This window comes from Camelus ferus, chromosome 3, assembly GCF_009834535.1.
Source record: "Camelus ferus isolate YT-003-E chromosome 3, BCGSAC_Cfer_1.0, whole genome shotgun sequence".
In the NCBI taxonomy this organism is placed as follows: domain Eukaryota; kingdom Metazoa; phylum Chordata; class Mammalia; order Artiodactyla; family Camelidae; genus Camelus; species Camelus ferus.
In genome coordinates this window covers 36,256,872-36,273,128 of record NC_045698.1, presented here as the reverse complement: position 1 = coordinate 36,273,128, position 16,257 = coordinate 36,256,872, and the positions used below count along the sequence as shown (strand labels likewise).

The 16,257-nt window shown below is 36.6% G+C and overlaps 1 protein-coding gene across 1 annotated transcript in view; it reads left to right on the top strand.

Annotated features, from left to right (window-relative positions):
* Nucleotides 1-9,814, top strand: part of IL6ST (interleukin 6 signal transducer) — a 50,864-nt gene extending 41,050 nt beyond the window's left edge. Inside the window, exons 14-16 of the mRNA XM_032472392.1 lie at nucleotides 544-640; nucleotides 3,854-3,935; nucleotides 4,788-9,814. Of these exons, the coding sequence (XP_032328283.1) occupies nucleotides 544-640; nucleotides 3,854-3,935; nucleotides 4,788-5,525 (917 nt within the window). The 3' untranslated portion in view covers nucleotides 5,526-9,814. The remainder of the gene's footprint in view (nucleotides 1-543; nucleotides 641-3,853; nucleotides 3,936-4,787) is intronic.
* The last annotated feature ends 6,443 nt before the right edge of the window (nucleotides 9,815-16,257 follow it).

Here is a 16,257-nt window from a genome sequence, read left to right as displayed (position 1 = left end):
CTTCTATAATTCTTAGCTCTATGTCAGATATATAATCTTTTTGGAAATAGTAAATAACTATTAAAATTTTTGCCTGAATTTTACATTTATATTCCTTGTAGAAGGTGACGTTTGTAGTTCAGTTATTGAGATTGTTTTACAACTTTTTCAGTTCTACCCAGTACTCATAGAACTCAAAGGTAAATTTTTGCTAAGAGTCTGCTGAGTGCAGATCATAAATGTAATAAATGGTTAGGTTTGAAAGCTCTTACAAGGTATATGATCTATCCAGTAACTGAACTAATCATTTTATTCCCCCAACCAACATATATTTTACACATACTGTGTGGCCAGGTTACTGTGTAAGGTGTAAGGAGTTAGGATAAGATTTCCCAAGGGGGAGGGGTGGGAGGAGAGAAACACCTTTAAGTTTGAAAAGGTTGTAAAAAAATATTGGGATGGTATTTCACCTTTTAAACAGCAGTCTGGTTGTGAAGCTGCATTATTTCTGTTTAGCATGTGTATCAACAATTATTTTCCTTCTTACCCCTTGCTGTTTTTTAGCTCAAGGAGAAATTGAAGCTATAGTTGTGCCGGTTTGCTTAGCATTCCTATTGACAACACTTTTGGGAGTATTGTTCTGCTTTAATAAGCGAGACCTGTAAGTACTCTTATTCATATTCTTGCATTTCTCCTCATCTTTATCGATTTATAATTTACACACAATAAAATTCATCCATTTTAAGTGTACAGTTTGATAAAGTTTTGTAACTATATACAAATGTATAACTACCACCACAATCAAGATAGAGAATATTTCCATCACCTAAAAAGTTCCTCGTTCTGTTTTGTGGTCTGTCCTCTTCCTCAACCTCTGGTCCCAGGCAATCACTGATTTGCTTCCTGTGGTTGTAATTTTTGCCTTTCCTAGGATTTCACGTATATAGAATCAAACAGCATGTAATCTTTTGCATATAATATGTGTATGATGTCATTTGGCATATTTTTGAGACTTATCCACGTCGCATATACTAATATTTTTCTCCTTTTTATTGCTGAATAGTATTCTTTAGTACAGATATATCAAAATTTGTTTATCCATACATCTGTTATGAAACTTAAGGTTGTTTCTTTGATTTTGGGCTGTTATGCATAATGTTGCTACAAACATTCACATACAAATCTTTTTGTGTGTATCTTGAGTAAATACCTAGTAGTGGGATTGATGAGTTATATGATCAGTGCATATGTAACTTTATAAGAAACTGTCAAACTGTTCTTCAAAGTGACTGTACCTTTTGTATTCCCACCAGCAATGTGGGAGTTCCATTTGTTTCATATCATCCCCAATACTTGGTACTGTCAGAGTTTTTAGTTTTAGCCATTTTTTTCCCATAGGTTTGTAGTGCTATCTCATTGTGGTTATAATTTCCATTTCCCTGATAACTAGTAATAGATCTTTTCATGTGCTACTTATATATTGTTTTTTGTGATGTGTCTTTTGAAATCTTTTGTCTATTTTTAAATTGGGTTGTTGGCAATATTGAAAGAGTTCTTTATATATCTGGTTACAAAATTTTTGTCAAATATGTTTTGAAAATTTTGGCCTGTGGCTTGCCTTTTTGGTTTTTTTAACTGTGACTTTAGAAAAGCAAAAGTGTTTAATTTTGATAAAGTCCATTTCATCAGATTTTTTTTTGTGGTTCTTGCTTTTTATGTTCCATAGAAGAAATCTTTGCCTAACTTAATGTCACAGATTTGTTCTCCTGTATTTCCCTCTAGGAGTTTAATCATTTTAGCTTTATGTCTATGATTATTTAGAATTAATTTTTTTCAAAATTATTTTTGGCTAAGTTCTTTGCCTTTTCATATAAATGATAATATCAGCTTATAAATTTTCTTTTAAAGTTAGAATTTTGATTAGAATTCTGTTGAATCTGTATATCAATTTAGGGGAAAATGCAATAGGAATATGAGTTTACATGTTCATAAGTCACATAAATTAATTTTTTATAAACATATTGATCTTATATACTTAGATCTTGATAAATTAATTTACTCTAATCATTTTTGGCATTTCTTAGGCTTTTCTACATGTACATACAGTTATGCTGCCTGCAAGTAAAGATAGTTATTCCAGTCTTTGTACTTGTAGTTCTTATAGTACTGGCTGAGACCTTCAGTATAATCTTGAATAGAAGTGATGAGAACCAACATCTTTCCATTATTCCTGATCTTAGGGGGAAAAGCATTCAGTCTTACACCATTCCATGTTACGTCAGCTATAAGTTGAAGAAGTTCTCCTATTTCTATTTTGCTAAGAGTTTTTGGTATGAATAGGTGTTGAATTTTGTCATTCTTTTTCTGCATCTGTTACAATTTTCTCCTTTCATAAATGTGTATTTTATTCATTGGTTTTCAGATGTTAAACCTTGCATTCCTTGAACTTTGCTGTATTCAGTGTGTTAATTTTTACGTTCATGGGTGATATTGGTCTCTCCCCTTTTTTTGCAGTGTCATTGTCTAGTTTTGGAATCAGGATAATACTAATTATCTCATAAAATGAATGGCATCATAAAATTAATGGGGACATGTTACCTTTAATTTCTGGGAGTTAGTGTGGGATTGACATTATTTCCTCTTTAAATGTTTGATAAAATTCACAAATGAAGCCACCTGAGCCTGCTGTTTTCTTTGTGGGGAGATTTTTAATTAAAAACTGAATTTCTTTTAAATACAGGGCAGTTGAAGCTTTCTTTTTCAGTCTGTTTTGGTAATTGGTGTCTTTCAAAGAATTAACCCTTTGATTGGTCAGTTCATCTAGGTTGTCAGCTTTATTGCTTTTTCTTTTTTCAGTTTTCAGTTTTATTAGGTAGAATTGTTACAGTTTGACTGCACATATACAATATATTGCATGCATTTTAATTATTCTTTAGCTTCTGGGTCGCCCACTCCAGGGGTATGGGGCCCAATTATACCGTGAGCACACCCCTCCTGCCGCCCCACTGCGGTTCCCTCTTTCTGTTTTCAGTTGAAGAAGGTCTTCTTTTGCTATGTTCCAGTCTTTTTTCCGATGATTGTTTAGTAGTCAGTTGTGGTTTCATTGTATTCGTGAAGAGAGACGAGCTCATGGTCCTACCACTCCACCATCTTGACCTGTCCTATATTAATTTTTATTATGTTTAAATGTTATAGTTGTTCCTGCAGGAGAGTCAGTGTATTAGGATCTTATCACTCATCTTTATTTTTTATCTGAACTTATTCTCAAGATGACTTACTTCATATATACTTATGTACACTTGTGGACCGCTAACACTGGGCTAGGAACTATGTTAAGGAAAACATACTTAAATAGGCTTTTGATGATGGAGGATATATTGAATTATTTTTAATATTGTTAGCCTTTCTTCCATGTGAAAAATCAGATTTATCATATTTTATCTGGTACCCATGTGATAATTGATTTGTTATTTGAACTCTTTTAGTTGGGAATTGAATATTTTTGCTTTTTTTTTTTTTTTTTAATTTTTGAGAGGGGATGTACCATAACATTTTGTGACCTGGCTGAAGTTTAAGTGGTTTTTATTGAAGAATTTGATTTCAGAGATTTTTTTTGAATTGAATACTGATTACCAGCTTCAGCCTTGTAAATAGTTTTTCTTTAAGGATAAGGATTAAGATCCTTATGCATTTTTAACAGTATTTTTCTATTGGTTACAAGAAAAATAAAGTTTTGGTTGGCCTTGGGGTACAGTAGGTATTTTTTGTTTCTTGATTTGATTTTAAGATTTTTAGATGATTATGTTTAGATACAGGGACTATTCATTGTTTATTAAATGTGACTCTACATATGCCATATTTGTTTTTTCTCCAGAATTAAAAAACACATTTGGCCTAATGTTCCAGATCCTTCAAAGAGTCATATTGCCCAGTGGTCACCTCATACACCTCTAAGGGTAAGATAAAATATTTGACTTGTTTGTAATACACAAGCATATTAGGATATATTTGTAGAAGTCAAGCAAAATATAATCAGACTGAATCAAAAAGTGGACGAAAACAAAACTAAATAAGAATTTTAGCCAAAATTTAAAATATGTACACATTCTAGAAGTTTATTATCACTTTAGCATATTTGTCCTTATATTCCTGGTTCTATTTAGTATATTAAAAATATTTTATTGAGCTCGCAAGTTGAAAACTGAAAGTGTTTTAAATACTGCTGTGTGATAATTCTGTTGTAAGGCAAGCATTTTAGATTGGGTATTACAATTAAATTTAAAGTCTACTATTTTAATACTGATTAAGTGACTTCTAGAAACCTACATTAAGTTCTTTGAACTTCCCTAAAGGGAAAATGACTTACTACCTTCTGACAATCCTTGAATTGTACAGGAACAGGTTGAAATGTATTGTGTGCTTTGTATTATATGAAACTTTAGTCATTTGAGTTTGATTTTTCTTAATGTTTCCTTGTTTTTCTATCCAATTAACCCTAGATGCCTAGTCTAGGCATGAAATATGAAATACTATTTCTAGACCTTTAGCTTATCAAACTATGTAACACCAACAATATTGATTTGGAATTCTGAGGAAATACAGCCTAATTCATACTTCTTAAAATCAGAATCATTTCACAGTATCCGTAATGCTGGTAGTTGGCAGTGATTTACTTAGATTATCTCTGCACCTTTAAAAGTTACTGAGACATTTCAGAGATGTATTAGCTATGTGGCTTTAACTAATGCATGCCATACATATAAATGAACTTGCACCATAGGTGGTAATCCATTTTTTCTCTCTCTCAGCATTTTAATTCAAAAGATCAAATGTATCCAGATGGCAATTTCACTGATGTAAGTGTTGTGGAAATAGAAGCAAATGACAAAAAGCCTTTTCCAGAAGATCTGAAATCATTGGACCTATTCAAGAAGGAAAAAATTAATACTGAGGGACACAGCAGTGGTATTGGAGGGTCTTCATGCATGTCATCTTCTAGGCCAAGCATTTCTAGCAGTGATGAAAATGAATCTGCACAGAACACTTCGAGCACTGTCCAGTACTCCACTGTGGTACATAGTGGCTACAGACACCAGGTACCATCAGTCCAAGTCTTTTCAAGATCCGAGTCCACTCAGCCCTTGTTAGATTCCGAAGAACGGCCAGAAGATCTGCAGCTGGTAGATAATGTAGATGGCAGTGATGGCATTTTGCCCAGGCAACAGTATTTCAAACAGAACTGCAGTCAACATGAAACCAGTCCAGATATTTCACATTTTGAAAGGTCAATGCAAGTTTCATCAGTCAATGAAGAAGATTTTGTTAGACTTAAACAGCAGCAGATTTCAGATCATATTTCACAGCCCTGTGGATCTGGGCAAATGAAAATGTTTCAGGAAGTTTCTGCAGCAGATGCTTTTGGTCCAGGCACTGAGGGGCAATTAGAGATATTTGAAACCATTGGAATGGAGGCTGCAATTGATGAAGGAATGCCTAAAAGTTACTTACCACAGACTGTAAGACAAGGTGGCTACATGCCTCAGTGAAAGACTAGCTCCTGTTACAGCTCAGCAGCACCTGTAAATTAAAGCTAAAAATATTTCATCTGTGATTTCAGATCGAATAATCTTCACTCACTGAAGATGATCATTTGCCCTTAAGGACAAAAATGTACTGTCCTTCCCAGAGTATCTGGGATTCTACTTTAAGCACTACATAAACTGACTTCATCCTCTGAATAGCTGAATGACTTGTGCTGTTTCAGGATGTTTGCACTGAAGAAAAACAAAGCTTGTCTGAAATTTATAAAATGAAACTTCATGTTTTGCCATGTACAAAACAGAGGGTATTTAAATTAAAAGCAGTAATAAACTTAGCTGTACTGATTTTAAGGAGAATAGTCATCAAATAAAGTGGCTTAGGGAGAATGAAAAAATAAAGGAGCAACATCTAGATCCTCTACTTCAGCTGACAACATAATTTAAAAAGGAGCCCAGCTGGTGCAGTTAATGAGTACAGCTTTTGTTGTCTGACAAAGAAAAATCTGCTCACTCATAAGCATATCAACATATAAAATATTAATTAGTTCTCTTCATTGGTAATGATGCTGCCAGTTACTGGAGAAAAGGAATCCTAGAGTTTTAATTTGGCAAACAAAAAATATTAATTTTTGAGTATTATATAATCAACACTTAGGTAAAATTTTCACAAATTAGCTTTCTATCATTTTTGACAGCCTCTGAAGATTCATTTCACAGACTCAGCAGAACGTCCAGATAAAAGGAATGAACGTGACAAACTGTCTTAAACATTTAAAAAATTCTTTGCCATTTGTAAAGGTTTAAATTGTTAACACTTTTCTATATGTGTATATAAATATTATTGACTCTTGTTAAAACTTCAGAGAATTTGGTAATTTGGTTAATGAAGCACTTTATGCAATATGTTTTCAGCTTAAAACGTGTTTTAACTTAATATGCTTCATTTTTAAGTAGGCCTAGACTGAAATTTTTCTTTTTTTTTCTAGTAGGTGTTTGAAGCAGACTAAGGTAGAGGACTTGGGCAGTATTCACCAAAAACAAACAAACCACCACCCAAAAAATGTACATATTGATGTTAGTAAGTATCACAGTTAGCAAACATCCTTATTGTAGAGGCACTTAATGAAAAGATAGTATTTTAATGTCTGCCAGTTCTGAGGTAGGTGAAACAGTTCTACATGGTGATTTAGGAATATTTTAAACCTCTTTCCCACATGTTCTTTTCTTCAGGGGAGAAGTCAGTCAGGCCTCCAGAGTTTAGCACTAAACTCAATTTCGCATTTAGGTTATCCCTACCCACTACGTTTGACGAGGAAGCAGGAGCCAACACTAGGAGCTGAGTAAGAAGAAGTTGTCATAAATCATGTGGTTGACTACTGCTGTCAAGTAAGTTTGGAGAAAATAGGTTTTGTTTTTCTGTCATATTTAAGTTACAGGAACCAGGCCAACTTAAAATAGTTTGTAGAAGTTATTGAAGAATAAAAGACTGAGAAAAATTGGTACACATTTACAGGTGAAATCAAATTGTACTCAATACTCTCTCATTAATATTGTTCACATTAGACTTCCTGCTCTACTTCACTTTATCCTTTATATGCTTTCCTAATACTGTTCACAGTTCTTTCATTCATATGGTCTTTGTGAGACACAGCAGATGCTTTATTCTGATATAGCCAGTTCTACTTTAGGCAAAACAAATACAAGACTGGTAGTATGTCAGAATTAGAAGTAGATGGGGAAAATTAGGCACAAGGAAGTCAAGTGGGGGCAGAGGAAACCTCAAACTCACACACACTACAGGTTAATGGCATCACTATTATTTAATTTGGTCATCAGAGGCTGGTCCAAATCAGGACAAGATTTATCTTGCTAAATGTCAAAAAATTTATACACATTTCTCATTTCCTCGAAACAAGCAGTCACGTTATGGTAACCACATTTAGCAGTAATCTCCCTCCTAACAAATATCAGTGTTGTGAAGAACATTTTAGTGTGAAGATTGTGATGGGGGTGGGGGGTGGGCAGTTATAAAATGTGAACTCATGATCTAAGGGAATGAGAATGAAGAGTCATTTAAGAAAGGATAAGCAAATTTGTGTGTTGAAACTTGTATAGAACATGGTGCAGTGAGTGAATCCCCCCAGCCACAAGAGCACTTGAGACATATTAAATGGATAAATGGTCACTGTGCAAAGATTCACTCAGGAAAAGAATATATGTAACATACATCTTTGCCTCAAAAGAAAAGCAATCATGAAACCTGTTTTAAGTACAAAATTACTTTCCTAAGGCATATGTGTTAGAATAATCTGTGTTTTGATACATGGGAATTGTATTTTAGGCAGGCAGAGAAATCCAGTTTATCTATGTGAACATCAGTCTGTGTTTAAGATAGTGGATTTATTACTCATTAAATGTTTAGTATCCAAAAATTGAAAGTAATACTAGCACATCAGAAAACAGCTTCTTTGTGGATGAAGCTAATTCACTGCAGTTGCCCCTTATAAGATTAAAAAAATAACAATCAAGCATATGTTACATACACTGTTACTGTAATTTGACTGTTGGTTACTGGTGTCTTTGGTATCCTACCCCCAGCTCTAATAAAGGCAGGAAGCTGAATAACTGTTGGAAAACTATTAGACTTCCATTAAAAGCTAAAAATTTAATTCTTTTATAAGATGAGTCATTCAGCACTGGGGAACATATCCAACATATGAGTAGAAGCAAAGGAAAAAGCAAAATCATTTACATGTTTTGTGTTCATATCTGTTCGTTTAATTATTCATTTAATTTCAGCCTTTTTCTTTGATAGATTTTTTTTTTACACATGAAGTCACCCAGTGACCCTAGTTTATTTTGAAGTTAAAGGTTAATGAAGTTGAAATATACTTTTAAAATATTTATTTATGAAAGTTCAAATTCAAATAGAAACAGCTTTATAAATAACACAATTGAAAATGACTTTTTTCTACCACGTAGTTAACTAGTTAAATTCATGACATGAATTTAGTTGTAGAGTAAGTACATACTAGAATTCCCTGAAATATTTACTAACTCATGGGTTGACCAAGTGGGAGAACTCTTCCTCTATCCTATTATATTCCACACCATTTTCCTCCTGTTTGGTTTTAAGAACAGATTTCTAGAACTATACCCTTGTGTTTTGGTAGTTTTATTTTGTTGAAATGGGTAAAGTGTCAAAATAATAAGCTATATAAAACTTAAAGTTCAATTATTAAAAAGATACTGGGATAACTTTCTATTGTAGGTCATGTTACATTCTATTACCCAGGTAAGATTACTTTAAAATAATTTTTTGCACTTTTTTGTAAATTAAGAGAATAGGAAGTCATCAAATGGCAAGATATTTAGGTTTAGCGTAAAATTAGGCATTGTCATAGATTTCAAAGAAGATACCAAGTTTACAACGTAATTCTTTAGATGGTTTCTTGATAGCAGTTCCTTTTCTGGCGGTTTATAAACGAAATGTAAATGTAAGTCAAAACAAAACTTTCTAAAGCCAAGTGTAGTATCTTTTGGCTTAGTCTATTTTTTCATTATATGCCACGAGTATGTGTATGCACATGATATTCTAGTATATGTTGATTACATTAAAAATTTTTAAGAAGGCAGCTCTGAGTGAGCTCTTCTGTCACCTGTTTGTTCCTAAATTTTTAAAGCCTTTTGGTAGTCAGTAGTTCATTAAAGCAGGTGAATTTAACTTCATTACCCAGTTGTTTTTTAAAGTTGATAGATCATGATAAAAATATATTTAGGGCCAATCAATGGTGATAGATGTTACAGATCTATTATCCCTTAAACATAAGCTTTGAGAATAACTACATGTTTAAAATGCTGTTACATGAATAACATGATGTGTCAGAAATAAGGGGGTATTTTAAAGATGGATATTTGAAAATTCTTTAGTCTTAATGTATATGTATATTTAATAGTATACTCTAAAAGTAAGTGTGCAATTTGCTAGGACTGCAGTACAGTGATCAGCATTAGGTATGTCTCCTCTTTATATCCTAGCTATGTCCTGTTTACTTGTAAGTGCAATTCTTTCACGTTTGCTTGCTGTTTTACCCCCACCTAATCTAACTTCATATATAGCAGGCTTATCTGGAGAGACTCTTATATGTATTTTTACTTTTGCAGTGAATTGCATGTGCTACTCGTAACCACAGCTGTTGTTTTTATGTTGACATAACTCTAAATGTTACTGTACATGTTCTCATATATCAGCTCTAGTCCTTTAAGTAAATTTAATAAATTCTTACTCAAATTTTCTTGGGGTGTGGTCACTACCATTTGATGTCATAATGTTTGAGGTAACAGTATTTATCATTACTGGTGTTGGGGCTTTGTGTAAACTAGATACTTTTTGAGGGTTCTGTGGCTTTTTAAATGCTCATTTAGCATAATGGAATAGGATTTAGAAGAAAAGCTATACACTGTCTTGGCCTTAATCACATATAGAATAGACTCAGAGATGGCAGATTCATTTACCAGTTTCTAGGTTTACTGAGATGATTTCTGGAATCCCAGCATCTTACCTCCCAGTGGATTTTTTAACAATTGGGATGCCAAGGGACCAGTCAAGGAGAGAGGTGCTGTGCCATCTTGTGGCCTGTCTGTGCCCACACTCTGCTGGAGTCTGTCCTTGTCACAGTGAAGCGTGAAGCCACCCCACTGCTGCCTGCTGACGTTGCTGAGTAGCAGTGTGTGAAAGTCACAATCCCACCTGGAAGGAAGTCTGAACTGCTCGATTTGTGTCTTCACATCGCAATTTTTATCTAAATATTCAGTGAGTCAGAATACACCCACAAACCACACAAGTTAACTTCGTCCTTTTAACATATATGCTAATGGTTGTAGGAAAAGTCTCTTGGCTTTGGGCTATGTGTTCCTTTGTTTAAAATCTTACATTTGACTCTGGCTCTTACAGGCTCTTTGACTTCTTTGTGGAACCGCTTGTCTTACCCTCACTGATAGAATGGATTCAGTCCATCCTGCTTCTAAAAAGATTACAGACCTCCCTCCAAGCATTTCTGTTTCCCTAGCCCAGAGAAAGAGAAACAGTTTTAACTTTTGGTTTCAACTTTTTTTCTTTTTAAATTAATATAAAATATTCCCTGCATGCTTTCAAAATATAAACATTCAACAGAATAACAAACTGGGTGTGTGCTCCCACATGCAGTCCCATGCTCTGGCTAGTTGGGTGAACAGAAGGGTAGAAGAAAAGGAGACCTGAGGTAGAAAAAGTGTGGAGAAGCAGAGGAACGCAGTGACTCCAGGTCAGCAGCTCATGCGCCTGTTGCCACTCACTTAGGTTGGCTGCTGGCTGATCTAGGAAGACCTTAGAAAGGCTACTTGGTTTCTCAACAGTTTAAAACAGTTTATCCCCATTGAGAGAGAAAAAAATCTACTTTTAAAATCAAAGTTCAATGTTTACTTTTAGGTTATAGTCACTTTGTCCCAACTGCTAAAGGTTTTAAACAGGGAGGCATCACTTAGTTTTAGAAGTCTGCGGACATTCAAAACCCAATTCTTTTGCATTTATTCCTTGTGATTGTGGTTTTGTCATTTTACATGTCAGAAACATAACTAGAATTGCCTTTTATCATTCTTCAACACTTTTTAGTGAGAATTATCCCTGACTTAAATGGTTTTCACTTACACATTTATGCATTTGTTGAAGTTAGAATCCTTCCAGAATAATATGGTGAGATATATTGTGGGAATCCTCACTCACAAAAATAAAAGTGGAAAAAAACCCCAACTCAGAACAAGCATTCTCTCTCCAGCTACCTCCCAGCCAGGACTGTGGACAATCCTTTTGAGACAGAGTAGCCAAAATAACTAAGCGATCAGATGTGGTTTATCCCCCAGAGCACTTGTTCAAACACTAAGTGAGACCCACCCTTTGACAGTTCAGGCTCCCTTTGGTAGAAGAATCTTAAAGGTTCAAGACACAAGTACACACCTGGACACTGTCTCTGTAGGAAATTGTTTTCCCTGAAGTTTTGGCTAAAGCCAGAAAAAGCCTAAATAGTGATAACTTTTAAATGAATTAATATAAATTTCTCTGCAATTGGTACTGCATGCTTCCAGGAAGAGGATCATGGTTTTACGTGAATGGCCTAAAAGAATATTTAAGTAAAAAGGTACTGTTGAGATTCTGACAACAAAACAATTCTGTGTGAACATTTAAAGAATGAATAAAGGCAGTCACACTTCACTGTAGGTCAAAGTCAGTGTGGATTTTACCCATTTCAATCTAGACTATACTCAGTCGGCATCAGAGCCCAGGAAGGGACCTCTGAGAACATCTTAAGTTCTACACTTAGAACTGTGATTAGAAACCATTGGCTGCTCATGTTACTGGGGTGAGGGGCTGTTCCCTGCATGCGCAAGACATTGCTGATCACCCACTGGGCCACATGCTGGTACTGGATGTATAAAGGTTAACAAATGAAATGCACACCATCTATGGAATGTTCACTTTAGGTCAATAAAGCTTTAAAAAACTTACGAGGTAAGGATCAGTACCATTTACAGACTCACAAGCTCAGAGAAGTTGAACAACTTGCTGAGGGAACATATGGTTGACAGAGCAGAAGGGGCTCCTCCAACTCCAGCCTCACTCCAAAGTCCATATTCTTTGCCACGTGTACTGTATCCAACTGCTCTCAGCAAAAACCTGGGTGATGGGCATGCTGGAGGCCAGCATGCACAGTAATGCACTTCTGTTTCTCAGACCTTGCTAACTTCTGAGTTTCTCTCCCCCTCTTCATTCTTACATCCCCACCACCATCTAGGGGAGGAAGCACCCCAAGCTTCCCCACCCCCTGCCCCCAACTGCCAACTTCAAAGCCCCCTAACTGAGCCTTGAGCCCAGGATACTGTTTCTTACTCAGGATCTCACCCTTTATGCTCTCATCTGAGTTAGCTCTGAAGCCTGCCCTCACCCAGCACATGCATTTGCTCTAACCACATATAGCAACGCCTACAAGAGAGAAGTAGGTCCCTCTTTCCTGAGCCGATTGCATTTTAACTACAGTCTCATTACTTTTGCCCCCCCCCCAAATTTCTAGTGGTGGAATCTGGTGGTTCTGGAACAGACCTGCCGGGTCTGCTGCCAAGTGCTGGTACCCATCTCCCAGCCTGTCCACCTCTGGAGCCTCTCCTTCAGCGTGGTTTCCAGCCACTCCCGCACATCTCCTGCTAATCCACTAGGGGGCAGCATTGGCAGCACAACGGGCCTGCTGAGGTCCTGCTACTCAACATACTGCCCACATTTGTTTTTCAGGCTCCGTAGTCTTTCCTGGTCCTGCTGTGCCTCATACAGCCTCCTCTCCAGATAAACACTCTCTAGTTTCCAGAACATGCTGGGTTTCTTCTTACCTCCCAGCCCACACATATGATTTCCTCTCCTAAAATGTTCTTCCATCCCAAATCCCTAGCTCAGCTGGAAAATTCTTACCTGTTCACCAAGAATAGCTTCAAACAGATCTTCCTGGCTGAGACCTTCTGTTGTCTCTTCCCCTCTCCTTCCCTCCAGAGCTAAGGGCATCTGTCCTGAGACCAGACTGATGGCCAGTCTTTGTCTCTCTCTGAGTTAGGAATTGAAACCCCTGGAGGCAGAGTCCCCGTCTTATCTCCAAGTCCCTGGCACCTAGCATAGTCTTTGGTATTTATAGGTGCCTGGTAAATCTTGTTTATAGGAAGAGCTGGATGGACGAGTAGACAGAAAAAGTTTTTCAATTTGTTAGTGAATTTTTTTTTTAATTTTTAGCATATGTCTCAGATTTCATTTTGCCTAGAGTTGTATAGTGCCAGGGGAAGTCAGGAATCTGCCTGCTTCTCCACCTCCAACATGAAAACATCTCCTGGTTCCCATCCCCACCCCACTTCCACCCCAACCAAGGGCAAAAGCTTTTTTTAAAGTAATGCATACACTCAGTGAATCAAAAAACAAAAATTCAAAAAAAAAAAAAAAGTTAAAGCCAGGATAGATCCTTACAGATCATATTGTTCAACTTTATCATCCTGCAGGCAAGGAAAATGAGAAGACAAACCAGTGGCGTTTCCAACACCTCAGGAGGAAAAAACTTGATCAGGAGGGTACTACTAGAAAAAGAGGACAGCCTTGCCCTCAGAAGTCAAAGGGAGATGAAATATACACTTAGGATCAGGCTTAAAAAAAAAAAGAAAATGTCAGAAAAGGCAAACAGGCGCAAGCCACGTGCCAGGCTCTGAGTTACCTCTGGGCTTAATGATGAGACAGCCCCAAATACAGAGTGATCCCCCACTTTCTCAATGAGAAGATCCTAAAGTAAAAATAGGACCACTTGAATGTTTAAACTTCAGAGACATTAAGGGACAGACTGGGAGTTCAAAATTTGTAGATACCGACAGGCATATGCAGAATAGATAAGATTATACTGTATAGCACAGGGAAATATATATAAGATCTTGTGGTAGCTCACAGCGAAAAAAAAAATGTGACATTGAATATATGTATGTTCATGTATAACTGAAAAACTGTGCTCTACACTGGAATTTGACAACATTGTAAATTGACTATAACTCAAAAAAAATGTTAAAAAAATTTTTTTAAAATACAGAGCTTAAAAAAAAACTTCAGACATGTTGATTAAATAGTCACATGTCTACCTATAGTCCACATTTTTCAGGCTATATAGAAAACAGGAATATAGACTATTGATTTTCTTACTCATACCTTATGAAATAATTCTATCCAAATCTTCACATGCTCTTGGACAGCAGGGTCATTCCTTGTCATCACTAGCTCCCCTTTCTGAATCATCAGAGTTTTCCAGAGCTCATCCCTGTCACTTCACTTCCATCTAGTTGTTTCAGACGCAGCGTGATGAAGCTGTCATTGGAAACAGCATTCCAGGCCCTAAATATCCGTTGTATAATATTAACACAATTTCCCCCAATTATCTTAGAAGTGTTTATGTATCATCTCTAATGTAACCTCTTACCATTTTGTTTTTTAAAGGGATCTTTTAAAATTTTGTTTATAATGGAATCTTAAGAAGGAAAAGCCAGGCTGGGCCTACTCATAAATGTAAGTGTAACAAGTGTCGGATTACTGATCTGAGTTCTGCTGGGCTAACTTGTAAATCTAAGTTAATAAGTGTCGGTTTGCTGATTCCTTGTTCATGTTTTTTTTTGCCAGCCAGCTAAATTTTCAGAGAGACATATCTGGCCCTAAAATATTAGTTTGCTGCCTCCCTGCCTCTGCTTTGTGATAATGATGCTGCTAAAGCTGTTACATGCCTATTGGCCGAATACCCCAAGCTTGTAATTAACCCTATAAAACCTCATGCACACGTTTTGGAGGTGCTCAGATCTTCAGAGGAGAAGCCCCTCTGAAACCGCCAGCGTAATAAATCTGAGTACTCCAACCCTCCTAGCGGTGCTTGTTTCTTGGCTGGCCTGTCGTTTCCGTAACAATCTAACACATTAAAAAATTGAGGTCATACCACAGGAGTTGTTATTAAATCTTTGGTTTTGTTTGTTTGTCTTTGGCTCCTTTTATGAAATGCTTCTGCTAATCTCCACAAGCTTCCCAAATTAGTATAATGGTAAATGGGTTTTTCCAAAATAAAACTTACTTTCAAAGAGAGAACCTGTAATATGAGAAACTTAGAAATTAACTACTGGGAGCTTCTTCCTTTTCTGGGAAGTGATTTTGGGGAAAATACTCAATTTCAATTCCGGAAAAAAAAAAAAAAAAAAGCGGTGTTCATCAGGCATGCCTTCCTGAAAGAAAGTAATTTTCTGTGGAATTTTGAATAAGTAATGGGCATGGGCTGGTGAGAAGGAGAGGTACTAGTGTGTGCAAATTCTTCTTAAATTAATGTTGCCTCAGTTTTCGGGGTCAGATTGAACTAGAATTCTTTTTGTAACATGAGAATAAAATTTCAGAATTGGGAAAAAGAATTTTTTTTTTTTTAAACATCTGACAACATCCTGATATTCCCTGCCCTACTTCCAGCCATTGGCCAAAAGTGTGATTTCATCGAAGTGTGATTTCCTCAAGCAATCGAGGACCCCCCATTGCCACATCTCCATTACATTTATCATGGCCATAGTCAGATTGATCTGCAACCCACAGTCAAGTGCCCAGGGGAGGTAATCTTGCATTTTCTACTCGCAGGACAGAAACAAGAGTGCCTGAGGCGACATCTAATCATAGATCTCTGACCTCAGTTGAGGAAGTTTCAACACAGACATCCAGTCACAACCTTTTTACTGAGTTTGAGACAGCATGGAGCAGGTTTATCTCTTCTCCAATAGAATCATGAAAGCAAACCAGCCCTACTTCCAGACAAGGAGGCCTTGTGCAAAGTTCTGCAGGCGTCCGATTCTCTCCTGATGTTATGATAAACAAAGTGTCATGATTCGATGTCACAGGCCTTCCCAGGGCCTTCCATAGCACAGAGGGAATAGTAAGAAATGAAGCAGGTAGGACAGAGAGGAGCTTGGTGATGGGGCTTGGATGAGGCCAGCGAGGTGCCCAGGGCACATGGCTGAAGGAGGCACTCAGTGCCCGTGCACGACCCTGGGGGAGAACCCGCCCTGCTTGGTGACGGTGTGGCCAGCTGGAGGGGGCTGGGCTTGTCATCACATGAGATTGGAAGCAGTCTAGGTTCTCCAACTGGGCAAATCAGATTACTTTGAGAAGATAATTGTA